The sequence below is a fragment of the Puma concolor genome, chromosome C1 (genome assembly GCF_028749965.1).
Source record: "Puma concolor isolate L17-30 chromosome C1, mPumCon1.1.hap2, whole genome shotgun sequence".
Classification (NCBI taxonomy): Eukaryota; Metazoa; Chordata; class Mammalia; order Carnivora; family Felidae; genus Puma; species Puma concolor.
This window is the reverse complement of record NC_141674.1, coordinates 223,036,493-223,061,801: the sequence shown is the minus strand read 5'-3', so window position 1 is coordinate 223,061,801 and position 25,309 is coordinate 223,036,493. Positions and strand designations below refer to the sequence as shown.

At 54.5% G+C, this 25,309-nt stretch overlaps 1 protein-coding gene across 3 annotated transcripts in view; it reads left to right on the top strand.

The window, feature by feature from the left end:
* Positions 1 to 12: 12 nt before the first annotated feature.
* The window catches only part of THAP4 (THAP domain containing 4), a 41,598-nt gene continuing 16,301 nt past the window's right edge, over positions 13 to 25,309 (top strand). Inside the window, exons 1-3 of one of the 3 annotated variants that reach the window (XM_086720194.1) lie at positions 13 to 572; positions 2,613 to 3,772; positions 24,358 to 24,517. In XM_086720194.1, the coding sequence (XP_086576320.1) occupies positions 496 to 572; positions 2,613 to 3,772; positions 24,358 to 24,517 (1,397 nt within the window). In that variant the 5' untranslated portion in view covers positions 13 to 495. Of the gene's footprint in view, positions 573 to 826; positions 1,227 to 2,612; positions 3,773 to 17,060; positions 17,294 to 24,357; positions 24,518 to 25,309 lie in introns of those variants that run through there. The other 2 variants (XM_086720193.1, XM_086720195.1) reach the window with 2 other exon arrangements.

Sequence of the window (25,309 nt, the reverse complement as noted above, 5' to 3'; positions counted from 1 at the left end):
CAAAGCCGAGGGCTGGGCCCGCGCGCTCGGCTCCCTGGCGGCCTGCACCGTTCGCTCCGGAGACCTCGGCAGCGACCCGTTGGGCTAGCGGAAGCAGACGCGGGCGGGCGGCGGGACCCCGGGGTGGGGGGGCGCGTCAGCCCGCCGTGCGCCCGGGCCGCCGGCGCGGCCATCTTGCCGTACGGACCGGCCGGCGCGCCATGCCGCCGTACGGGGCCACCGGCCCGAGGCGCCCCCGCCCACCCTCGACGCCTGGAGCCTCGGGCTGCGCCCCGCCTGGTGCTGGGGAACCCTGGCACGCCGAGGCTCGGCCTGGGGGCCGGGCGGCCGGGCGGCCGGGCGCGCGCCGCCATCTTGCCGTACGGGAGCCGCGGGGGCCGGCTCCCACGTCCCGCAGCCGTGTCGCCGCGCGCCCTCCCCTCGGGGCGGTCCCGCTCGCGGCGCGGCGAGGCGAGGGCCGGAGCCTGGCGGCGGCGCGGCGGCCTGAGGCCCGAGATGGTGATCTGCTGCGCGGCCGCGAACTGCTCCAACCGGCAGGGCAAGGGGGAGAAGCGCGCCGTCTCCTTCCACAGGTAACGGGGCCCCGCCCGCCACCGCCCGGCCGGCCGCCCGCGCGGCCCGGCCGGCCACGCCCCCGCCCGGCCCGGCCCGGCCCGGCCCGGCACCGCGGGGAAACTGAGGCCGCGCGTGCCGGCCCGAGGCGGGCGGCCCTCGGTGCGCCGGGCCTCGGGGCCGGTCCCGCGAGTGAGTCAGCGCGGGGCGCTGTGTGACCTTGGCCCGGGCCGCCGTCTCTGGGCCGGGCGTCTCGGGCCACCGCGGCCACCCCGGCGCCCACCGGCGGCCGCTCTGCGGCCACCGGCCTTTCGCCCTTCCGCCACCGGGCACCTACCCCACGCCAACGTGGAGGCCGCCCGGCGCCCACCTTACGGCCGCCACCACCCTCTCTCACCTCCGCCCCGCGGCCACCCTGCGCTCCATTGATTCGGGCTGGCCCCGCCGGTTTCCAGACAGTGTGTCCTGGAGACGCTCTTAGCTTAGTTGTCCTCTTGCGTTTGCTGTGACTTTTGTGCTCTTTCGATCGCGAGGGAGCCTGCCTTGAGTCGAGTGATCAGGACTGGGGCCGAGCAGATGCAAGTTGTGCCTCGAGGACTGACACGCGCTGCCACACGCTCTGCCAGCAGCAGGGTCCCGGCGGTCGCGCCGAGAGGTGGCCCTGCCGCGCTCAGGTGCGTCCCTGGACAGTCGTGCTGGCTGCATCCTGCGCACCAGCAGGGCGAGGCCCGCTGTTCACAGGGGGGGCTTCCCGGGCCCACTCTTGGACCCGGCGCTCCTGGCCGCTTCTTCCTGGCCGGGCCTGGCCCCCCTCTCTGAGGGATTCTGGAAATGGGCCGCTCTCAGCCCGTCCTCTTCCCTCGACTCGCTCCCTGGAAAGCCTCGGCGCAGACACTTGTGTTTGCTGTTTTAAAAACTTGAATCCCGTTGGTTGCCGGTAGTTTCGTTGGGAGTTCTCAGGGGTTTGTGTTCTTCAGTTGTTACAATCTGTCAAAAGAGCTGATAGCAGATTGTTTTAGAGGTCAGCCACCGTGCTTTCTGGAGTTTTGCTCAGACCCTGTGTCCGGAAAGTTTTGATGCTGCTTTCACAGATGGGGCAAATCAGTGCAGAGTCGCTTCTCTTGGCCGGCATCCATAGTGGTCTTCGCTGGTAAGGGCAAAGGGTATGGGGATCAGGGTCTTGGGGAAATGGGCTCACAAAGCATTGAGGAAGTGTGGAAGGGCGCGTTGCATGGGACTTCCTGGGGCGCGTTAGTATCTGCCTGGCCCTGGCCCTGGTCCTGGTCCACAGTGGCCTCAGGTGGGGCAGAGGCGGCCCTTGGGAGGAACCACCCACCCCACCCCCAGGGCAGAGTTTGGTCCGACTTTTGTAAATAGGGATGTTGTCTAACAATGAGAAGAAACGACTGCTAAGTGTTTTAGTGTTTTCTAGGAGTTAGTTGCTTTTTAAAAGACACTTTCGCTCCCGGCCATGGAAATGTAGTAGAAACCCAGGACTGCAGCTTTGAATTATCCTCAGTTGCTGGAGTCACAGCTCTAGCTGTGAGGGTCGGGCATCAGGCAGGCCGTCTGGGATGCTCTCCTGACCCCTTGCTGGCCAGCGCCTGACCTGGCCCCTAACTAGGAGACCAGCCGTCCCTGTTTTCGCACCTGGCATCCTGCCTCTGAGGCACACCAGGAGGGCAGTTGTGCTGTGCGTTTCTAGGAACTATTCCCAGGGCTTCCCCAAGCCTTTCCTGTAGTCGGACGCCCTCCTGTGCGATCTCTCCGAGCATTCTGTGTCCCTACGGGACATTCACCACAGCCTGGGAGGAGTTACCTTCGTTCTCTGCCCTACAAACCGTGAGCTCCTTGTGGGCAGGTGGTGAGGCTGGCTGGCTTCTATCTCACAATCACTTACGAGCAGAAGGTGTCCCTTACGTTTTTACTTAAGTTTTAAATGAGTAAAGTCAACGCGGCATTGGGTATTTGCAAAACCACTTGTTTTGCTTTCGTGATTGATAAATTTAGGAGGAGACGTTTAGCTCTTTTTTTCTAATTCTCTGTCATTCTTCCTGCAGGTTCCCCTTGAAGGACTCAAAGCGTCTGATCCAGTGGTTAAAAGCTGTTCAGAGGGACAACTGGACCCCCACCAAGTACTCTTTTCTCTGCAGTGAACATTTCACCAAAGACAGCTTCTCCAAGAGGCTGGAGGACCAGCATCGCCTGCTCAAGCCCACGGCCGTCCCCTCCATCTTCCACCTGCCTGAGAAGAAGAGGAGCACCGGAGGCCATGGCCGCACGAGGAGGAAGGACACCAGAAAGGCCTCGGGGGGCCTGAGGGGACACGCGAGCGGGGCGGACGGAAAAGGAGCTGCAGGTGCGTCGTCGTCCTCAGGTGCAAACCCAATGGCCAAGCCCGGGGCCCGGAAGGTGAAGCAGGCCGCGCCGCAGGGTGAGACTGCCCCCGGGGCCGCCCAGGAAGCCGCCGGTCGGGAGCGGGCGCCGCAGGCCCCAGCAGGAACTCCGGCCGATGGCTCGGCCGCCGCCACCGCCAGCAGTCAGGGCGAAGCAGAGGCGTCTGCAGTAGACGCCGGCGGTGAGAGCGCCGCCACGCCCGACGGAGGCCTGGTGGACAAGAGCGGCATTTCCGTGGATGACTTTACCCCGCCAGGGTCTGGGGCCTGCAAGTTCATTGGCTCACTTCATTCTTACAGTTTCTCCTCCAAGCACGCGCGAGAGAGGGCGTCTGTGCCCCGAGAGCCCGTTGACCGAAAGAGGCCGAAGAGGGACGTGGAGCCTGGCTGCAGCGGGACCAGCCTGGGGCCCGACAAGGGCTTGGCCCAGAGCCCCCCGAGTTCATCGCTCACGGCGACGCCTCAGAAGCCCTCCCAGAGCCCCTCCGCCCCTCCGACGGACGTCACCCCGAAGCCGGCGGCGGAAGCCGTGCAGAGCGAGCACAGTGACGCCAGCCCCATGTCCATCAACGAGGTCATCCTGTCGGCGTCGGGGGCCTGCAGGCTCATCGACTCGCTGCACTCCTACTGTTTCTCGTCCCGCCAGAACAAGAGCCAGGTGTGCTGCCTGCGGGAGCAGGTGGAGAAGAAGAACGGCGAGCTGAAGACCCTGCGGCAGCGCGTCAGCCGCTCCGACAGCCAGGTGCGCAAGCTGCAGGAGAAGCTGGACGAGCTGCGGAGAGCGAGCTTCCCCTACCTGAGCAGCCTGCTGCCCCTGAGCCGCGGTCAGTACCGGCCTCGCGGCCCCCGTGCCGCCCGGCCGTGGGAGGGGGTTCTCGCCGCGTGGCCGCCGGGCCCCGGGCACCCGCGCGTCTCGGGAGGAGGCCTCTATCGGAGCTGCCCTGGGAGACGGAGAGCCGGGTTAGGACCCTGCCTCGTGCCAGGGCACCCGAAGGGCGTCTGTGGCTCTGAGGGTTCGGCCAATGGGAAGGGAGGCCTGTGCCGTCTGCTGGGGGAGCCAGAACCCCCAGTGCGTGGCTTCCCACCGGCCGGGGGTGGGGGTGGGGCATCCACTCCTGCACCCCTCACACGAACCACGGTTCCAGACGAGTTGACCTCTTGACGTGAGTGCAGTAGGCTCAGCAAGCTGTTGGAAAAGCGGTAGGAGACTCTTAAAATCGTGGGGAGTTTCTTTCCATTAGTGTTTTGAGGAATATCCTTGAAGTTAAATTGTTTTGAACGTCAATAGTTACTTTAGTGCGCCTGCTCGTCATTTCTTTCAAAATAAAAAACCTTAGGGGCGCCTCGGTGGCTCAGTCGGTTAAGCAGCCGACTTTGGCTCAGGTCATGATCTCACGGTCCATGAGTTCGAGCCCGGCGTCGGGCTCTGTGCTGACCGCTCAGGGCCTGGGGCTGCTTCGGATTCTGTGTCTCCCTCTCTCTCTGCCCCTCCCCTGCTCACTCGCTCTCTCTCAAAAGTGAATAAACGTTAAAAAAAAAATTTAAACATCTATTCAAGTAGAATATATTCTGTCTTATAAAAATTAAGATGCTACGGAAATAAGGGGGCTTCAGAAGTGGTGAAAAATCCTATTTCTCACTTATCCCTGACTTCTGGTCCTTGTTAAAATTTCCTGTATGATATTTTAGATTATCGTCTGTGTTGTCACATACGTGTCTTTCAACCTATAGGTACAGGCAGGTTGGATATATATTTTGTAAGCTTCTCAGCTACGTTTCTACTTTTCACCTTACCTTTCTACTTAGTACTTGTAAAAAACTGCTTTCTAGATATTCTCTACATTTTGAGTGTTATGTACTTTACCTGTTAAGTATACATGGAAAACATTTTCCTACTTGTTGTTCATGTGATCTGGATCAATATTTGTCTTCCCGGGCGTAACGAACACTTCTTTGGGAAGAGGCTCCTAACGTGACGGGCTGGGACATCCTGGATCCCAGGGCAGCAGCCGCGCACAATATGAAACCAAAGCAAGAAAAGAGCCCCATCCTGTGCAAAGTGCACGCTGGGGGAGGGACAGCCCCAGCTTAGGGTCACCGATGTGCTTACTGGTGGAGGTAGACCCGCTCACTACTTTATGGTACCTACTCCTCCTGGCCAGCCTCCCAGGGGCCGTCACTGTTTCGGGTCTTTCCTTTGCTCCATTGAGCAAGGCCGCCTTGTTTCCGCTTCATTAATCCTCACTTCTTTCTGCTTTCTCCACTGTTACTTGGTTTTCTTGGTGGTTCTGGCTCCTGGGGGGAAGAGGGTGTTTCCGGATGCCTGCAGGTGGAGGTGTGTCCGTCCCATTGGCCCGAGAGGATTTGTCCCGTGCAGCTCTCATCACTGGTCGTTTCTGAATAGTTTCTAATTTCAGTCTGTGTTCCCTCTTTGAGTTATTTAGAAGGGCGTTGACATTTTTCAAGTTGGGGGAGGGGAGCTAATTTTGTTGTAGGGTTTTTTTTTTGTTTTTTTTTTGGCGGTTTTAAATATTCCATTTCTCTCTTTCTTTCAAAATGTGTGTTTTTAATTCCAGCGTAGCTGACGTACAGGGTTGCACGAGTTTCAGATGCACGGGGCAGTGGTTCCCTAATCGTGTACTTTCTCCACGCATCAGGACGAGTGTCCTGTCGATCCCCTCCCCGTTTCTCCCAGCCCTCAACCTCCTCCCCTTTTTTGTGATTATTTTTAAACTTTATTGCTTTAAGGTCATATTTGGTTTTTGGCCCCTTTCAGGATTTCGTTGTGGCTTAATATGCAGCTTGTTGTCGTGACTGTTTCGCTGTGGTTTGAGAAGAATGTATCCTCCCCGCTTGTTGGTTCCATGGCTCTCTGTCTCACTGAGCCTCCGTCTGGCTTGTTAACAGGTCTGTGTCCTGACTCACCGAATCCCTTATCTCGGGGACAGAAGGGTGACGTGCCCATCCTTCCTGGGCGTCTGCTTGGTGCTGCCATGCGTCCCGCGGCCCTGTGTGAGATGCCCAAGTGGTCCTGACTGTTACCACCACGGAATGCCCCTTTCTGTCCCAATTTGAGTATTCTTTATCTGCTTACCTTTGAAAGCTTTTTATATTCCTCTATCTTTTAGCTATATTTTAACCCAATCTGAGAGTGTTTGCATTTTTTTAATAAATTTGTTTAAACGTTTATTTATCTTTGAGAGAGAGGGAGTGAGAGTGCAAGTTGGGGAGGGGCAGAGAGCCACAGAATCTGGAGCAGCCTCCAGGCTCTGAGCTGTCAGCACAGAGCCTGACATGGGGCTCGAACCCACGAACCATGAGATCGTGCCCTGAGCTGACTGAGCCACCCAGGCAGCCTGTCTTTCCTTCGTTTAGAGTAATCCATTTATAATTGTGATTATTGATAAGTTGGAATCTGTGCCTGTCGTTTTATGTTTTAATTTGTTAGGCTTTTTCGTTTCTTTTTCTGTGCTTCTGGTGGATGTCTCGCAGCTTTCGAAGCTAACTGTTGAAGCCCATCTTCCTGTGGTGCTTAGAGCTTGGGCTGCTGGGTTCCACAGCCCAGCGCCTCCACGCTTCTGTCCCGTCCCCCTCCCCCACCCGCCCGGACTGTGTGTGTCCTCTACTCCCCTACTCAGGTCTCCTGTCTAGGGGCCTAGGGGCCGTAATGAGGTGCAAGCACACAGTTGGTGGGTCACTTCACTCACCACCGTTTGCTGTTTGCTTCCTTTCCAGAAAGAGTTAATGGTATTTTTGTAAGTCCTACCCTCGTAAGATTTTGAGAGGGGTTGAGTTTGAAATGCTGATGCCAGGAAACCATCCATTCTCTCAGAGCTGCCCGTGTGTGCGTGTGTGTGCGTGTGTGTGCGTGTGGTGTCAGGATGAGGTCAGGGGTATTTAAAGCCACGATTGAATGGGGTTTCCTGGAGAAGCTGTAGCTGGGGAAGGAGCCAGGCCCGGCCCGGGAGCCGGCTGTTTGCAGAGATGTGGCTGAAGAGGGCCAAAGAGGGCCCCGGAAAGGGAGAGTGAAAGAGGGAGCGTGGGGTCACGACAGCCCAGAGGGGAGATGAGGGTAAGCAGCTGGGCTGGACCCAGCTCTGATCAGAGTGGGGAAAGATGGCTGGGCTCAGCCACATGGGGTCACTGGTGACCGCGGTGTCCTTGGAGCAGTGGGAACACTGCTGGGTCGGTCTAGAGCGGGTGAAAGGCAGCACTGGGGCACTTTAAGAGGGTTGGCCGTGAAGGAGTGGACTGTGGGCAGAAACCCCAGGGAACGTGGCTCCAGGGGAGAGTTGTGTTTGTGAAGTGGGGGTCAGCAAGCAGGTGTCCGCGCTGCCCGTGGGTGGGATGGAGAGCAGGAGTCGTGGGGGCCAGGAAGGAGTGTGCTGGGCCCTGAGGAGGTGCCCGGAGAGGGGGCTGGTGGACAGGGTGTCCCAGCGCCTCTGCCCAGTGCTCCCTGGGGGGGTGGGGCTGGTCGCTGGTTGGCAGGGGAGGGGAGGGTGCGAGAGGTGTTGGGGGGCGGCAGTGGGAGGGACAGCGGGCACCCTGGCTTCGTCTCCAAGGAGACGTGCCTGGAGCCCCCCACTCAAAATGTCTTCTCTCTTAATGGTTTCCCTCCCAGGCTGTCGTTAGTTTGTTGGTCAACGAAGGAAACTTCTTAGGGATTTTATGTCGAAGAGGCATACGCGTGTTTATTCCGCCCAATGTCTTTAGCCAGGCAAGCCCTTTATTTTTGGGCAGATTACCTCCAGCGGGGCAGCTGGGCCAGGGGTCTGCAGGTTCTGGGTTCAGAGCCCTCCAGGAGGCGGGTGCTGATTGGCCTTCTCATAGGGTGTCCGCAGGGAGGACTTTCTCCCTCCTCCACCCGCCTCCCGCTGCTGTTTCTAGCCTCCAGGAGGACTTCTGTGAGCCCAGCTGTTCATCCTTACCAGTTGGGAACTGACATCGATACATCGTTACCAGCCATCTTCCCATAGAGGTTTACTATCTTGTACTTGGATTTTTTCTTTTTTCTTTTTCTAATTTTGAGAGCGAAAGCAGGAGTCAGGGAGGGGCAGAGAGACGGGAAGAGAGAGAGAATCCCAAGCAGGCTCTGTACTGTCAGCACAGAGCCCGACACGGGGCCCAAATTCACAGACCATCAGATCATGGCCCGAGTGGGCCCTGAGCCGCCCAGACACCCCTTGGATTTTGACAAGTGGGTGCCCGCGGTGATCCCGTGCGGTGCCGCGCAGAAGAGTCGTGTCCCTCAGCATCCCTGCTCTTCTCGTGGTCACCCCTTCCCTTCCCAGCCCTGGCACCACCGGCCTTCCTGGTGTTTCTGTAGTGTGGGTTTTTCCAGAGTGTTCCGTGGTTGGAGTACACGGATGCCGTAGAGTCGCAGGCACAGCTTTTTCAGGGTGGCCTCCCTCAGTCAGCGGCGCGTGTGCTTCAGGCTCCTCTCTGTGGCTCGGTAGCGCATCGTCTCACCTTTTTTTTGCACTGACTTAGAATGTACACAACAAGGGCCGCCTGGTGGCTCAGTGGCTCGAGCGTTGGACCCCTGACTTAGGCTCAGGTTGTGATGTCACAGCTGGGCTCCGCGCAGACCGCACAGAACCTGTTTGGGACTCTCTCTCTCCCTCTCTCTGCCCCTCACCTGCTTGTTCTCTCTCTCTCTCTCTCTCTCTCTCTCTCTCTCTCTCTCTCAAATAAATCAACTTAAAAATGCATACGTACAGAGCAGCGATTTACCGCTTTTAGGTGTGGAGTTCAGGGGCGTTAAACGCGTTCTCCTGGTCGTGCAGCCACCACCATCCATCCCCCAGAACTCACGTTAATCTGAAGCTTGACACGTGTGAGAGCGTAACGGTCCTGTCTCCCCTCCCCGCCGTTCCGATGTCTGCTGTGTGATGTTGTCGGCTCCCAGCGCCTCCTGGAAGAGGAATCTGGCGTGTTGCGCTGAACGTGACGCGGATACGTTGTGGCGTGTGGCAGAATTTGATGCCAGCTGAACCATCCCGTTGCCCTGCGCGGACGCACCGTATTTTGCTCATCCGTTCATCTGTCAGGAGACGTGGGTTGCTTCCACGGTTTCACTGTCGAGAGTGATGCTGCTGTGAGCGAATCTCTCTTCGAGACCCTACTTCCACTTCTTTTCGGCATACAGCCAGAAGTGGAATCGCCGGATCACGGGGTATTTTGCGTTTAATTTTTTCGAGGCGCTCCAGTACTGTTTTCGACACCGGCTTTAACAGTGTGCATTCCCACCCACGGAGCATGGGCTCCAGACTCTGCATTCTCGCCATCGCTTGCTGTCTTCTGTTTTCTTGATTCCCGCCGTCCTGGGGCGTGTGAGGTGGGCCCTCGTCGTGGTTCGCATCGGCATTTCCCTGGTGATCGGTGGTGATCAGTGATGAGCATCTTGTCCTGTGCTCAGTGGCCACTTGTGTGTATCTTGGGAGAAGAGCCTTGTTTGCCCATTTTTGAGTCTGGTTGGTTGTCTTCCCACTGCTGAGTTTGAAGACTTCTCTGTACATTGGGGACCTCAATCTCTGATCAGAAGTATGATTTGCAAATATCTTCTCCTATTCTCTGGGGCACCGTTTTATTCTATGCATAGTGCCTTTTGATGTACAATTTTATTTTCACGAAGTCATATTTGTCTATTTCTTTCATTACATGTGCCTTTAGTGTCCTATCCAGGAAATCATTGCCAAGTCCATGGTCGTGAAGCTTTTGTGCTGTTTTCTTCTAAGAGTTTTACTGTTTTAGATCCTTGATCTACGTTGAGTGAGTTTTTGTTTATGGTGTAAGGATCCAACTTCATTCTTTTGCATGAGGACGTCCAGTTTTCCCAGCACCATTTGTTGATAACGTTCTTTCTCCATTGAATGGTCGTGGCACCTTGTCAAAATCGGTTGACCATATACAAACAAGGGTTTGTTTCTGGATGCTCTACGTTGCATTGATTTCTATGTTTGTTTTTATGCTAATACCACACTGTTTTTATTACTGTGGCTTTGTAGTAAGTGCGGAAATCAGGAACTGATTCCTCCAGTTTTGTTCTTCTCCAGGATTGTTTTCTTCGCTGTTCTGGGTCCCTGAGATTCCGCGTGAATTCTATCTACAGGCAGTGTCCTTGGGATGTCCATCGGGATTGCATTGAATCTGCAACTTTGTTTGAGTAATATCAACACTGTGACAACATTAAGCCTCACATGAACAGAGGATGTGTGTCCATTTATCTCTGATTACATGGATGTCCAGTCCCAGCACTGTTTGTCAAGAAGACTCTTCTCCATATAGCTGCCTTTGCTCTTTTGTCGAAAATCAGATTCATGAATTTGTGTGAATCTTATTTTTTTTTAAGGTTTATTTTTGGGAGAGTGACAGAGTGCAAGTGGGGGAGGGGCAGAGAGAGAGGGAGACACAGAATCTGAAGCAGGTTCCGGGCTCCGAGCTGTCAGCACAGAGTCTGACGCGGGGCTCAAACCCACGAACCGTGAGATCATGACCCGAGCCGAAGTCGGACGCTTAACCAACTGAACCACACAGGCGTCCCTAATATTTATTTATTTGAGTAATTTCTACACCCAACATGGGACTTGAACTCACTACCCTGAGATCAAGAGTCACGTGCTCTTCTGACTGAGCCAGCCAGGCGCCCCTGTGTGTGAATCTGTCTCTGCACCCTGTTGTGTCACTTGATCTGTGTATCTGTTGTGCTGTCAGTCCCATGCTGTCGTGGTTACTGTAGCTTTTAGTGAGTCTTGAAACAGGACTGGGAGTTCTCCAGCTTTATTCTTTCCCATGAGTATTGTGTTGGCTGTTCTGGGTCTTTTGGCTTGCGAATCAGCTGGTCGATTTCCACAAAATAGCTTGCCGGGATTTTGATATTGGGATTGTGTTGAATCTATAGATCAATTTGGGAAGAATTGACATCTTAACAATACTGAGTCTTCCTGTGTATCAACCCGTTTATTTAGATCTTTTATTTCTTTCATCAAAGTTTCATATTCCAGGTTTTTTGTGGGTTTCTGTTTTGTTTTGTTTCTGCTGGTGTGTAGGGAAACAATTGACTTTTGCCTGTTAACCTTGTATCCTGCAACCTTGCTGCTTACTAATTCCTGGAGTTTTTTGTGAGTTCTCTAGGATTTTCTACATGGACAGTCATGTCATCTGCAAACACAGATGGTTGTTTTGTTTTTGTTTTGTTTTTTTTCTGTCCCAATCTGTATGCCTTTTATTTCCTTTTTTTTATTACATCAAGTAGGACTTCCAGTGCAATGCTGACTGTGAGTGGTGCTGAGCTTAGTAGGAAAGCTTTTGCTTTCCCACCATTAAGTATGATGTTAGCTATAGGGTCTTGTTAACGATGTTGTTTATTATTCCTAATAATAATATTTGTTCCTAGATTATTGAATAGAACTTTTATCAGAAATGGGTGTTAGGTGTTATCATGGTGAATAACTCATTTATTTATATTTTTGGATTCAGTTTACTAAATGCTTGTTAAAAATTTTTGTGTCTGTGTTCATGAGAGATACCCATCTGTAGTTTCCTTTCTTGTATGTCTTTGTCTGGTGTTGGTGTCAGGGTAGGGCTCACCTCACAGAATGAGTTAACACTCTGCTTCTACCTTCTGTAAGAGATTGTAGACAACTGGTATTAACTGTTTCCTGAATTCTGTGGTGGAATTCACTGATAAGCCCATCTAGGCCTGGGGCTTTGTTTCGGAAGGTTATTAATTATTGATTCAGTTTCTTTGATGGATGTAGGCCTATTCAGATTATTAGTTCCCTTGGTGAATTTTGGCAGTATGTGTCTTTCCAGAAATGCATCCATTTCACCTGAGTTACCAAATCTGTGGGCATAGAGTTTTTCATAGTAACCCTGATTGACCTTTTCATGTTCAGAGGATTGGTAGTGATGGCCCTCTTTTATTTATAATATTGACATTTTATGTCTTCTCTTTCTGTCTCTCTGTTCTTAGTTAACTGGGCTAGATGTTTATCCGTGTTATGGATCCTCTAAAAAACCTTTGGTGTTGTTGATTTTATTGTTTGTTGTCTTTATTTTCCTGTTTTCAATTTCATCGGTGTCTCTTTTTTTTTCTGCTTGCTTTCAACAACTTAATTATTCCTCTCTTCCTACTTTCCTAAGGTGAACACTTAGATTATCAATTTTAGATCTTTCTTCTTGTCTAATGTACTCAGTGCTATAAATTTCCCTCTAAAGATTGCATTTACTGCACTGCACAAAATTTGATAAGGTATATTTTTCATTCTATTTACTTCGAATATTTTTTTATTTCTCTTGAGGCCTCCTTCTTGACTCACCTGTTACTTAGAAGTGTCTTGTTTAATCTACAAATATTTGGGGATTTTTCAACTACACTGCTGTTCCTGATTTCCAGTTTAATTCCATTGTGGTCTCAGAGCATACTTTGTATGATTTCTACTCTGTTAAATTTGTTATGTTTTATGGTCAAGAATGTGGTCTGTCTTGGTGAATGTTCGTGTGAGCTGGAGAAGATTAAGTGTTCTGCTGTTGTTGGATGAAGCAGCATCCTAACCTAGCCTCACGCTGACCTGTTAGGGTTCTCCAGAGAAACAGAACCAGCAGGATGTATACATACGCGTACACGACAGGAAATTTATCACAGGAATTGGCTCCCGTGGTTAAGAATGACAAAATTGGAGAACCAGGAAGGCTGAAGGCATAGTCTAGCCCCTGTCCAAAAGCCTGAGAATTGTTGGGGGATGGAGGGGCGGCGGGAGGGCATGAGTCCTGGACCAGCACTGATGTCCCAGGACCGCAGACCTCCCAGCTCTAACTGCAAAGTCACCTTTCCTCTGCCTTTTTGCTCTATTCAAGCCTTCAGTGCCCACCCACCTAGGGGAGGGCCCTCCACTTTACTCAGTTCACAGGCTCCTATCTTCCCTAAACACCCTCGCAGGCACACACACGAGTAATGTCTTACCAGCTTTCTGGGCGTCTCTTAGCTGCATCAGACCGACATGTGACATTACCTATCTCGGTAGCGTACGGACGTCACTTACATCCAGCTGATTGATGCCGCCCTTGAGTTTGGCCAAGTCCTTCCTGATTTTCTGCTGCTGGATGTGTGCATTTCTGACAGAGGAGTGTCAAACCCTCCAACTGTAACAGTGGATTTGTGTGTTTCCTGTTACAGATCTGTCCGTTTGTCTCGTGTGTTTGAATGCTCCCTTGTTAGGAACATAGACATTAGGGATTATTATGTCGTCTTAGAGTATTGACTCCTTTGTTATTGTGTAACGTTCCTCTTTGTCGCTGATAATTTTTCTGATCCTAACGTCTGTTTTGTTCTGAAGTTAGCATTGCTCCTCCAGCTTCCTGTTGATTTGTGTCAGCGGGATAGATGTTTCTCTGTCCCTTTCCTTTGGTCTATCTTTATACTTAAAGTGGGTTTCTTATGGACAACATATAGTTGGGTGTTTTCTAGTCTCCTGACTGTCTTCTCCCTCCCGTTCACATTTGAAGTGATAATTGTTGCAGTGGGACTAAGCGCTCAAATTTGTGACTGCTTCCCATTTCTCTTCTCCCCTTTTCCACCTTCTCTGGCCTTGATTGAGCATTTTGTGTGATTTCATTGTGTCCCTTTCTCAGCACACTGACTTGACTTCTCGCCGCACCTCTGTTCGTGGGGGCCCTGGGGTTTTCGCCCCACGTTTACAACTCAAGTACATCCACTTTCACACATTGCCGCGTCCCCGGTAGCGCAGGCGCCTGAGACCTGGGCGTCCCCGTCACCCCCGTGTCGTCCCTTATAAAACCGGGACTCCGTTTCACTTGCACGTGTGCTGGGCTCACTACCATTAATCTGAACACATTCATCTGTTGGGTGAATTAAGAAAAAGGAAAGATTTTATCTTTCACATATTCCTTCCCCAGTGTTCTTGTCTGTACAGACTCAGGTTTCCAACCTGCTTCATCGTTCTCCCTGAAGAACTAATATTTCTTATAGGGCATGTCTACCAAGGAATCCCCTCCAGTTTTGTTTGAAAAAGTTTTTGTCTTTAGTTCTTCTTTACTTTTTTTTAGTTTTTGTTTGTTTGTTTGTTTGTTTGTTTAGAGAGGGAGGGAGACAGAGTGTGAGCCAGAGAGGGACAGAGAGAGAGGGAGACACAGAATCCCAAGCAGGCTCCAGGCTCTGAGCTATTGGCACAGAGCCCGACGTGGGGCTCAAACTCACGAACCTTGAGATCATGACCTGAGCCGAAGTCGGACGCTTAACCAACTGAGCCATCCAGGCACCCAGAAATCAGTGTTTTGGTTTGTTTTTGTTTTTTTTAATTTTTTAATGTTTATTTTTTAGAGAGAAAAACAGAAAAGTCGGGGGAGGGGCAGAGAGAGAGGGAGACACAGAATCCAAAGCAGACTCCGGGCTCCGGGCTGTCAGCACAGAGGCTGATGGGGGGCTCAAACCCATAGACTGTGAGATCGTGACCCGAGCTAAAGTCGGACGCTTAACCTACTGAGCCACCCAGGCACCCCAGTGCTTTTTTACTTTTGAAGGACAGTTTCTTTTTCTTTTCTTTTTTTTTCTTCTTATGTTTTCATTTTATTCATTTCCAGAGAGAGTGCACGCACACACAAGTGGGGGAGGGGCAGTGAGAAGGACAGACCGAATCCCAAGCAGGCTCTGCGCCAGCAGCACAGAGCCCGATGTGGGGCTCGAACCCACGAACTGTGAGATCATGATCTGAGCCAAGATCAAGAGTCAGAGGCTCAACCGACTGAGCCCTCCGGGGGCCTTTTAAGTTTTCATTTTAATCCCAACTAACGTAGAGCGTTGTGTTTGAAGGACAGTGTCTCTGGGCATGGAATTCTACTCTTGTTGCCTGCACAAGATGCCCTCTGTGATTCTTCCCCATTTTGTTCTATAGGTAAGAGTTCTTTCCTCTGGCTTCTTTCAAGACTCTCCATCTTTGGTTTTCTGCAGTTTGAATATGAAATGCGCAGGTGTAGGGTTTTTGGTATTTGTTGTGATTGGTGTCCTCTGAGCTTCCTGGGTCTGTGGTTTGGTGTCTGTCATTAATTTTGAAAACTTCTCAGCTACTACTTCATGTATCTCTCCTACTTTCTCCCTCTGTCCTCTGGCTGTCATTGCCATGATGCATACACATATCTTTTGTAATTGTCCCCAACCCCCCAGTATTGTGTGTGTTCTGCTCTCTGCATCTCACTGTGGAACGTCTCTGCTGCCTGCCTTCGAGCTCGCTGGCTCTCCTGGACCTCAGGCACCCCAGGTTTCGCCTGTCTCGCGCTGGTTTGGATGTGCAGCCTTTCCTTCGGACCCTTGTTAGCTTCCTCTCCACTTACAGAGCTCAGTTCATGCACGCTGTCTGCTCTTTCTGCTAGAACCTGAGCGGATGGATGATAGTTATTTTAAACTCCGAGTCTGAGGATTCCAGAACCTCTGCCTTATCGGAGTCAGGTTCCGATGTTGTCTCTTCAGACTGAATTTTTTCTTGCCTTTAGCATGGCTTATAATCGTTCTAAAAGGTGGACATGGTAATGGAACCTGAGCCGCCAAGTTGGCCTGCCTGGCAGGTGGGTTGTGTCTGATCTCTCCTGCATCAGGCTCAGATTCCTCTGCTGTCTTTACGCTACGTCTCCACTGTGGTCCTGGGGCTTGTCTGCCGGACTCCCTCCCAGCCCCTGCATCTGCGGCTTTTTCTGCTCTGATCCCCTCACCTGCTGGAGCCCTGAGGAGGGCGTGGGGGAGGAGGACACTCTGCAGTCAGCTTTCTGTGGGGTTCCTCTTCTGTGGCCTGTGTTTCTGGGCTGTGACCTTCCCGTTCTTGTCCTCTTGGAGTGGGGGCGGCGGGGGGGAGGCCGTAGGAGCTCGTGGGGGAAGCCGTCCCCAGCAGAGTAAAGCTCAGGTGACATCTGCACTGCACAACAGCCCTTTCCTTTGGAGCATGCTCTGAGCTCCGGTCAGAACTTTCTCTCCCCTTCCAGTGCCAGAGAGAGACCAGGGGATTTTTTTTCCTTGGCTTCTCACAGTGAGAACTTGGTGGGTTCCTGGAAATGAGACCCGAGGGAGCATGGGGCCCCCAGGAAACGGTCTCCTGCTCGTCTGCGTTCAGCTCCAGCCTCTTGCCCAGTTGTCATCCAGCATCCCTGTCAGCTCACATCTGCCCCGGGTGAGCATGTCCCTTCAAGTTCTGGGACACTGGGACCTCACTTCTGATGGGTCCAGGCAGTCACTGATTTTCAGTTCGTTCCATGTTTTTCTTGTTGTAAAGACAGGAAATAGGGCTTCTAAGCTCTTTACGGGTCAGAGTTGAACCGTGAATCTCCCTCCTCTGTTATTTGGTTATTGTTAATATGTAGGAAAGCTAACTTTAAAAACAAACCATCTTATCAAAGTCACTTATTCTAATAGTTTCTCAGTTGAGGCTTTGGAGTTAACTAGGTAATCAACCATAATACTCGCAAATAATAACTACTTGGTCTCCTTTTGTGTCTTTCTGTATTTTACAGGAACGTTTGCCCTATTTCCTGTCCTTTCTTTTTTCCCTGTGTGCGCGAACACCTTTTCATCTGACGGGTCATAAAGTGAGGGCCTTGCCACCATCTCAAAAGAACAGCTTCCCCTGAGGCGCCGGGCAGGTGCGGTACGAGCGGTCACAGGGCCAGGACAGTGTCTGCTCCGCCGGGACGGCCAGCGCCAGCCAGGCGACGGCGGCCTGGGCCCTCTCTCTCTCGTGCTTTGCAGCCGGTGTCGGAAACACTGCCGTCTGCTAACACAAAGCAGAGGGAGGGTGGGAGGCGCCAGGAAGGCGTCCGTCCCTAGCGAGCGTGTCTGCTTGTTTCCTGTCGCTGGGGTCCTGGGCCTGTCTGCTGACACCTTTGCCAGGAGGCACAGCAGTCTCGCGCACCCGTGTCAGAGCCAAGATGAGTGTCCACCGGCCCGCTGGGAGATAGATGCAAGGGACGCATCAGGAGTTTCCAGGGTGACTTACAGAAACAGCTTCTGCCATGTGCCTGGCTCCGCCTGCTTCCCCGTTGGAGGGATGGGTTTCCTCCGTGGCCCCTGGGGGAGGCAGTGCAGGGCCGAGGCCCCACTCCTCACTCCCTGGCAGGTCCCACCTTCCTAAGCCCCGGAATGATCTCCCAGATCCCAGTTCGGTCACCTCCGGGTGTCCTTGTCCTCTCCCGGCTGGAACTACACTTCCCAGAATGCACTCTTCGGCTTGGCACTCCCTTCCTGCCAAGCTGTTAGTAACCAGGTGCAAACGTTTCCGTCAGTTGGCAGAGAACAACCTTGAAGAACCTTGACGGTGTCTGGAGTTCAGAAAACTTAGTGATGGGTAAGCCTGCTTTTGCTGTCTTGGGCCAACAAACGAAAATTTAAATTTCTTGGAGAAGATTTAAATTTTTGTTTTTGCATTTCGGTTGAGGTTTTAATAAAAGAAGAAAAAAATGAAACTAAAAGCCTGTCTGATTTACTTGAAGAGGTAGAAAGTGGCAAATAGGCTTAAGTCCCTTACTTCTTATGCTCATTTGTTTGACTTTCAAGTTTATCTTACTTTCGTTTTTCTAATGAAGTATGATTTACATGGAGTGAAAGACACCAGTGTGAAGGATGTGATTGGATGGCTTTTGACATATTTCACGTAACTTGACATTTGGATCTTAGAATTTCCCTGTTGGTCGTCCCCTGCACCGCTTCATTGAAAACAGGAGGAGACACGGTGGCGGCAGGGCCGTGGGCAGGGGTGCAGGTGCCGAGGACCTGGCTCACCCCGTGCTGGGGGGCGGCGTCCGGGGGCACTAGACCTGGCAGGAGGCGTGGAATCCCCCTGCCCACCACTGGCAGGTTAGTGCCTGCCCCGTCATCCTTATTCGATTAAAATTCGTCACAGCCGAGAGCAAATTGCCAGGAAGCCAGGAGAACTACGTTTGAAGAACCTAATTCAGAGCAGTTAGGTTCTCCGTGGCAGAATCCCACGCCTCCTGGGGCTGGAGGTTTGGTGGACGTGCGTGCTGGTCGTGGACCCTGGGCGAGGCAACCCAGAGTCTCCTGACATTGACTTAATGGCACGCACCTTCCACACAGGTTCTAACTTTTGCTGCTCGAGATGGTGTTTCTTTGAAGAGTCATTCCAGAAACTTTGCGTTGCCAAAGAAACACTGCTTCCTTCCACTTGAATGTGACGCGTCAGAGGAGCTTCTGCAGGTCCATCAGGCGAGTTCTGTGGGCCTCAGAAACCGCTGGTGTCTGAGTGCGTCTTGTCTCCCCAAGGGCTTGCTGAGCCTCCTGTACGGAGGCTCTGCGTGACCTACTGTGCACCCTCCCGCCGCTGCAAAGCCCACTGAACGGGTTTACACAGAACTGGTTAGAGGCAGAAGTTAGACCCTCAGCTATCTCTCCCACTTGCTCTCCTGAAGACACCCTCTCACCCCGGGTCCCGGTGCTGTGACCCTGCTGAGCCCACCCCTCTGGGGGCTTTGACCTGTCCTGGGGTGATGTCCACCCTTGGCCCCGATCCCCCTCCAGGCTGCCAGCCTGGGACACCGGCCCCTGCTGGACTTTCCCCCTGACCCGCACCTGCCCACCTATCCCTGTTCTCCTCCACTCTTCCTGGCCCGCATCACCTCTTAAGCCCCTCTTCCCATTTTGTGGTTCTGGCGATTCTGTCCTCCGGGCTTCCAGCATGAGTCCCCTCAGCCCACCTCCCTGGTCCCCACCCTGGGCAGGCTGTCCCTCTGTGTCACCTCACCCAGCCGTAGTCACCCACTCCAGCCCCTCCCCCCGGTCCCCTGTCCCCTACCCGAGCCCCCACAGCACAGCACCTGCGCTCTGGCCTGCAGTCGTCGTCACCAAGGAAAGAGGGAACGGGCCAGACCCGTGCTAGCAGACCACCTGGGGTGCTGCTGTCTTGTCCCAAGGCCCTGCATCAGCACCCCAGAGGTAGAGAGGGTGCAGTCCAGGGCTGCTGGGATGGGCCAGGCTCCGCCTGCGTTAGCTGGGTGGGCAGTCACAGTCCCCCGTCCCCCACCCTTAACAAGATCTCGGAGCACCTTTTCCACCTGTGTGCTGTTCCTGTCTTCTCTCCCCCCACCCCGCTCCCTCCCCCTCCCTCCCTCCCTCTCTCCCTCACTCCCTCTCCCCCTCCCCCCCTTCTGGTGTCACTTGGTCGGAATTGCTTGTGCAGACACCTGTCTTGCCTACTGGCAAGTGAGAGCTGATGCAGAAAGCCCCCAGATCCTCCGAGAATCACCTTCAGTGGTTCCAGGGCCAGCACCTGCGGGGGGAGGAGGCCCAGCAGACCCCCGGGCCCCTGCAGGGGTGTCGGGAGGATGTCCACATGCCAGGGCCCTGACCACTGACTCACCGAACCACACCTCACACTGTAAGCTGCAGTTGTTGTCATTCAAACGCATCTTCAGAAATTGGGGTATTTTACCCCCAGGTCAGTAGTTCTAGATTTTCTTAAACACCAAAACAATCTGCAAGAGAAGGCTGTCTCCCTGTGGGCAGCAGTCGGCCAGCACAGACCAGAGGCCCTGGGAGGCTAGGCTGCCCCCTGAAGTGCCAGCTGAGGTTGGAGTCACCTGGCCACTCATGAACCTGTGCTGTGGTGACAGTAAACAGGTCCTGGGAAGGCGTTCCCAGGCTCGGGTTGTTTTTTCTTTTCATGTTTGTTTGCTTTGTGGAAGTTTCACATCTGAATGTTTTCACTGAGGTACAGTTAATATAAGTAAAACAGCCCTTGGGTGTCCCTCCGTGACTCCTATGTGACGCCATCATCCAGAGTCCCCGGATCTCCACGCCCTCCTGCCCCAGCCCCCACCCCACACCCGTTTACCTATTCTAGAATTTCATGCAGATAGAAACGCAGATTACGTACATGGTCTCTTTTGTGGCATGACATTTTTGAGGGAAATCTGATCATGTTTTCATAGCCTTGCTGCACTGTGGTCGGACGACATGGTGGGGACTCTCTTTACTTTCTGACCATTTACGAGGTCAGTTTTCGTGAGGCTTGGAGAGGAGATTCTGCAGTCTCGGGCGCGGAGCACAGCGTCGCGCGCTCAGAACTAGCTCTCTAGTCGTGTGGAGCGAGCCCTCCGTGCCGTGCTGTTCTCTCAGACCCACGCGAACCACGGTTCCTGCTGGTTTCTTCCTGTGAGCATCTGTGTGTCGTCAGTAGTTTCTGCTTTGTCACGGCTGCCGCTGGGCGCCTGCATCTTCCTGACCGCGGGGTCTTCGCCGGGACCGGGACCCTGAGCGCTCTGGAGAGCCGTGCTCTGTCTGTTCTAACGCGTCTTGGGTGGAAGTTCATGTTCCCTCACCACGGGAGCACGATGCTAGCTTTCCCTTGGGCCCGCCTTTGCCTGGCTCTGAAATGCCTTTCTGAGTGATTCTGTCTGGTGAATCTCTCCTTTGCAGCAAGAGTTGAAGGTCTTGCTCTGTGATCCAGTGTGAAAAGCTTTTCCTTTTCATAGGTGAGTTCCGGTACATGTGGCTTTAGCTCTGCCTTATTTTTTATATTGTACCTTGGCGTATGTTTTTAGAATAAAACCTTCCCCACTTGGTCTGTGCTTGGCTTGCCCGCCTCCGTGACGTCGCCACTCGGGGGTAGACCTCGGGCATGGTCAGGGCGGCCACTGCCTGGGACCAGTTCTCCTGGGGAACGCTTCCATGACTTTCTGGGAATCCCTTTGCCGTCACTTCCCTGTGGCTGCCTGGCGAAGGCTGTCCTTTGGTGGTGTCCTCAGAATTCGCTGTAGCAGAGATCCCTGAGTGTTAGTGTAGAGACCATCCATCACGGCACCGTCCAACAGGAGCACAGCGTGAGCTCGGACATGGTTTGAAATTGTCCTGTAGCGACACTGAGAAGGTAAAGAGAGGGCCGCCTGGCTGGCTCAGCCAGTGAGCGTACGACTCTTGATCTCAGGGTTGGGAGTTCAAGTCCCACGTTTGGCCTGGAACCTGCTTAAAAATCAAAAGGTAAAGAGAAACAGGTGAAGTGAACTTCAATGCTATATTTTATTTAACCCAATGTTATCTGAAACGTTATTTCAGTACATAACCATCGGAACCTAAAAGTTACTGAGATGTCTGAAGTCCTTTTTGTGCTGAGTTTTTGGAATCCATGTGTGTCTTAGCCTTAAAGCACATCTCAGTGGACCAGCGCCTCCAGATGTCCACGTGGGGCCGTGGGCGGCTGTGTCAGACACACCTGTGGCAGCTACAAAATCCGTGACGCTCACTCTCCCCGTGCATCTTGTAAGTGTGGCACCAGCATCAGCCGGACGCTGCTGTGGAGGAACCGTTGGTCCACTCTGGGCCTCTGCAGGCTCGCCTGTTACGTTTCATATGAGTGGAATCAGGGTGCGTGGTCTTTTTCTTGGTTCATCCACGTGGTAGCATTTGTCAGTGCTTCAGTCCTTTTAAGTTTATTTATGAGAGAGAGAGCACGCAGGCGCAGGAGGGGGCAAAGGGAGGGATGGAGGGAGGGAGAGAGAGAGAGACAGAGAGAGAGGGTGTGATTGGTTGATTGATTCCCAAGCAGGCCCTGTGCTGTCACTGCAGAGCCCGACGTGGGGCTCTGTCCCACGAATCATGAGATCGTGACCTGAGCTGAAATCAAGAGTCAGACGCTTAACGGACTGAGCCCCCAGGTGCCCTCTTCATTCCTTTTTATGACGGATACTGTTCCTCCGTCTGGCTGTGCCACGTCGTGCTCACCCACTCGTCAGCCGGAAGCCGCTGGGAGGTTTCCGCATCCAGCAGCTGTGAACAGCAGCCACGTGGACGCGTGTCGTCCTCTCACAGGAGGACACCCAGCCGTGGGACTCGCGCCCGGCCCAGGTCCCCCCTTCCCTCTCCCCCTCCCCCTTCCCCCGCCATAGTCTCTCCCCCCTCCCCCACCCTCTCCCCCCACCTGTCTTTGCACAGGCTGCACGTTGCACACACCCCCAGCCCAAGTCTCCAAACCTCTTGACTTTGTTTTCGTTTTACTCTTCTCATTGTCCTCTGTAGCGCGTGTCTGCCGTGAGTCCCATGCTGTCCTCATCCACCTCCACTCCCAGCTTCTTGATGCATCTCTCCCGACTTCTTTCTGCTGGAGTTTCACCTCTCCTGCCGCTTCTCTCCCACATTCTTGCATTTCTTCCTGGAGGTGGTTGCTTCACCGTGCACAGAGCCGTGTGCACAGAGTGGGCACGCAGAGCCGTGTGTACAGACTCATGTGCGCAGACCCGTGGGCACAGAGCCGTGTGCGCAGACTGGGTACAGACCCGCGCGTGCAGACTTGTGTGCAGAGCCCACACTGACAGCCTCCTCTGGGCCCTGGTGGGGGTCAGTGCTCCTTCAGTCTTCGGGCTCTAGGCCCCACGTCCACTCTCAGGCTCCCGCGGTTGGCACAGTCTGATGGGAATGCAGGGTGCTTATGAAGCGGGGGGCGGGGGGTCCTGTGTCCCTGAAGGTCAGTGGCACCTGCCAGGGGCCCGGCTCCTTTCCTGCTGCTTGTGAACACGGGCAGGGTCCCAGGGCCACCCCAGCCCCCACACAGCCCTCCTGCGCATTTTGGTGGCCGTGGGTTGTGTCTGTGACCTGACTTCCCTGAGAGCCAAGGCCAGGGGAAGGGTTTTCAATTATCTCTGTTGTCGTTTTTTATTCCTTTCTGAAAGAGGTGATAATGCTCACCTACCATCCCTGTTCCCTCAGAGAGATCCCCAGAGAGATTTTGAGGCAAGAAAGAGCATTACCCAGGTCTCTCTGTCTGTCCGTCTGTCTTTCCCCATCTCTGGGTCCTTCCCTGTTTCTCTGTCTGTCCATCTGTCTTGCCCCATCTCTGGGTCCTTCCATGTTTGTCTCTCTGTGTCCGTCTGTCTTCCTCCGTCTCTGGGTCCTTCCCGGTCTGTCTCTCTGTCTGTCCGTCTGTCCTTCCCCTGTCTCTGGGTCCTTCCCTGTCTCTCTGTCTGTCCGTCTGTCTCCCTCCGTCTCTGAGTCCTTCCCGATCTGTCTCTCTGTCTGTCCGTCTGTCCTTCCCCTGTCTCTGGGTCCTTCCCTGTCTGTCTGTCCGTCTGTCTCCCTCTGTCTCTGGGTCCTTCCCTGTCTGTCTCCCTCCCCCTCATCCCAGGCCCACGGGGCCTGGCTGCAGTTCCACCACCGCCACCCTAGGCTATGTGCCCAGGGGAAGGGCCACGCTCACCAGCCCAGGCGGGCACTGCTCTCACTCAGAGGGGACTGGACCAGCAGGTGGGGCCTGGACAGCGGCTCCAAGTGCTGCCCTGGACGCGACACAGGGTCCGCTGGACAGAGAGCATCTCAGAGGCTGTGGCTGGCTGGCTAGCTGGCTGGCTGAAAAACAGTGATTTCTGTTTATTCTGAGAACCGCAGGCCCAAACCATCCGAGCTTTGCTCTCCCCTTGTCTCCCTGATGCCTTGAACCTCGGGCGCCGCTCGCCAGCCCTGCATCCCAGACATCCGTGCGTGCAGCTGGCTCTCCCTGCAGGGCACCCCTGGGATCTGGCCCTTTCCACCGGCGACACAGGGCCCAGGCCGCCCTCTTCCGCCACCAGGCACGTGCTGCCCCCGCGTCTCCCACTCGGACCTCCCCAGGGTCCTCCAGGATCTGGCCCGGCTGGCCCTGGGGAAGCCTCCGTGTCCCGGAGCGGCCACAGGCCCACTCCCACCGCGGCCTCTGCACGCGTCTCAGGGAGCCGTCCTCCGCCCTCGAAGTTTCAAGCTCAAATGCCACACAGCCCCACCCCCTTTCGGCTTGTCGCCTCTTTCGCCACACATTCAGCATCCTTTTCTTATTTCTTGGTGGACTGCTCTCTTCCCTCGGTGGGACACCGGTGTCCCTGTGAGCAGGGTGTTTGTCTGCTCTGTCCTGCTCCAGACCTTTGACTATGAAGCTTTTATTCCTGCTCTCCACCATAGGTGGTAGCCGAAGTCCCGACTTCACTTTTCTCTTGTCGTCTAACTACGAAAGTCTTATGGCCATGCTCACTCCCAGCTGTCCACAGGCCATCTGCAGAGGCCGGGAGGAGCGGCCCCACCCCTCCCCGGCCACCTGTGCCTGTCCGGGCGGGCTCCCACGGTGGAGGGGCGACCCGCCGTTTTCCACCCACAGCTGCTCCCACTTCTTGCCGCCAGCCTGGCGCAGGGCAGCCCTCCTCCGCGGGTCCTGTCTTCCTTGGACTTGGCCTCAGCCCCGCCCACCCCCAGGCCCTCTTGCTGTCTCCCCCGCGTGGGAGCTGCGTCTGACAAGATGACATTTGCTGTCTCTCCCCGGCTCGACGGCCGGCTGGTGCGCGTTCATGGAGGCACCAGCTCTGCTGTCTGCACAAGGGCGTGCTCCCTCACCGAGCGTGGACACGGAGCCCACTGACCGCCTCTTCCCTCTGTCCTCAGAGCCCCCCACGATGAACCCAGTGGTGGAGCCGCTGTCCTGGATGCTGGGCACCTGGCTGTCCGACCCGCCGGGAGCCGGCACCTTTCCGACGCTGCAGCCCTTCCGGTACCTGGAGGAGGTGTACATCTCCCACGTGGGCCAGCCCGTGCTGAACTTCTCGTAAGTGTGCCCCCGACCGCGTGCAAGAGCAGGTCCGGACCGGGGACGGAGCGGCGGGCGCCGGGTGGGAAGACACAAAGGAACTTGGTTGTATTTCGGAGACGCGCCCTCTCCCTGCCCCGAATCTGGTCGCACAGCGGATAACGAGGTGCTTTCTGGTGGTCACGTTTCTGAAGACGCGCGGCCGACCACAAAGCCTCGGGCGTGTTGATGCAAACACACCATCAGTGGTGCCGGCACTCAGTTAAGTTCCCCCGTGCCTGCCGCTGTCCTGTATGGAGACCAGCCACCCCCGTGTCACTGAGAATAAGATGACGAACATGCCTTTCCCAGAAATCCCCCCTGAGCTGAGCCGTGTGAGGTCTCAGAGAAGCGGTTAGTATTGTGGTTCTCAGATTCGTACCACACAGCCAAGCGCACGGCCTTTGAGGTCCTCTGTCAGCACCCTGACTTCGTGCCTGCTGTGTCTTACGTGGGGGTTGGTGGGACCCCCGAGCACGATAATAGCTCCCAAGAGGCAAAGCCTGGGGTGAGGGTGGGATTTGACTGTGCTTGTGGGGTGCGTGGGACCGAAAAGCACGGAGGGGCCTTGCAGGAGGCGTGTGCCTAAACTATGGAGACCGAGTTTCTGTCATCAAGGTCACTGTCAGTCGTGACGGTCAGGAAGATGGGGACACAGATGAGAGCGAGGGCGGGTGGCACCTGGAGGAGCGGCTTCTGGGTTGGAGACAGTCCTGACGTACCTGGCAGCCGGGCCACACACGTGGTCTCTCGTGTCTCTTGGGCCGTGTC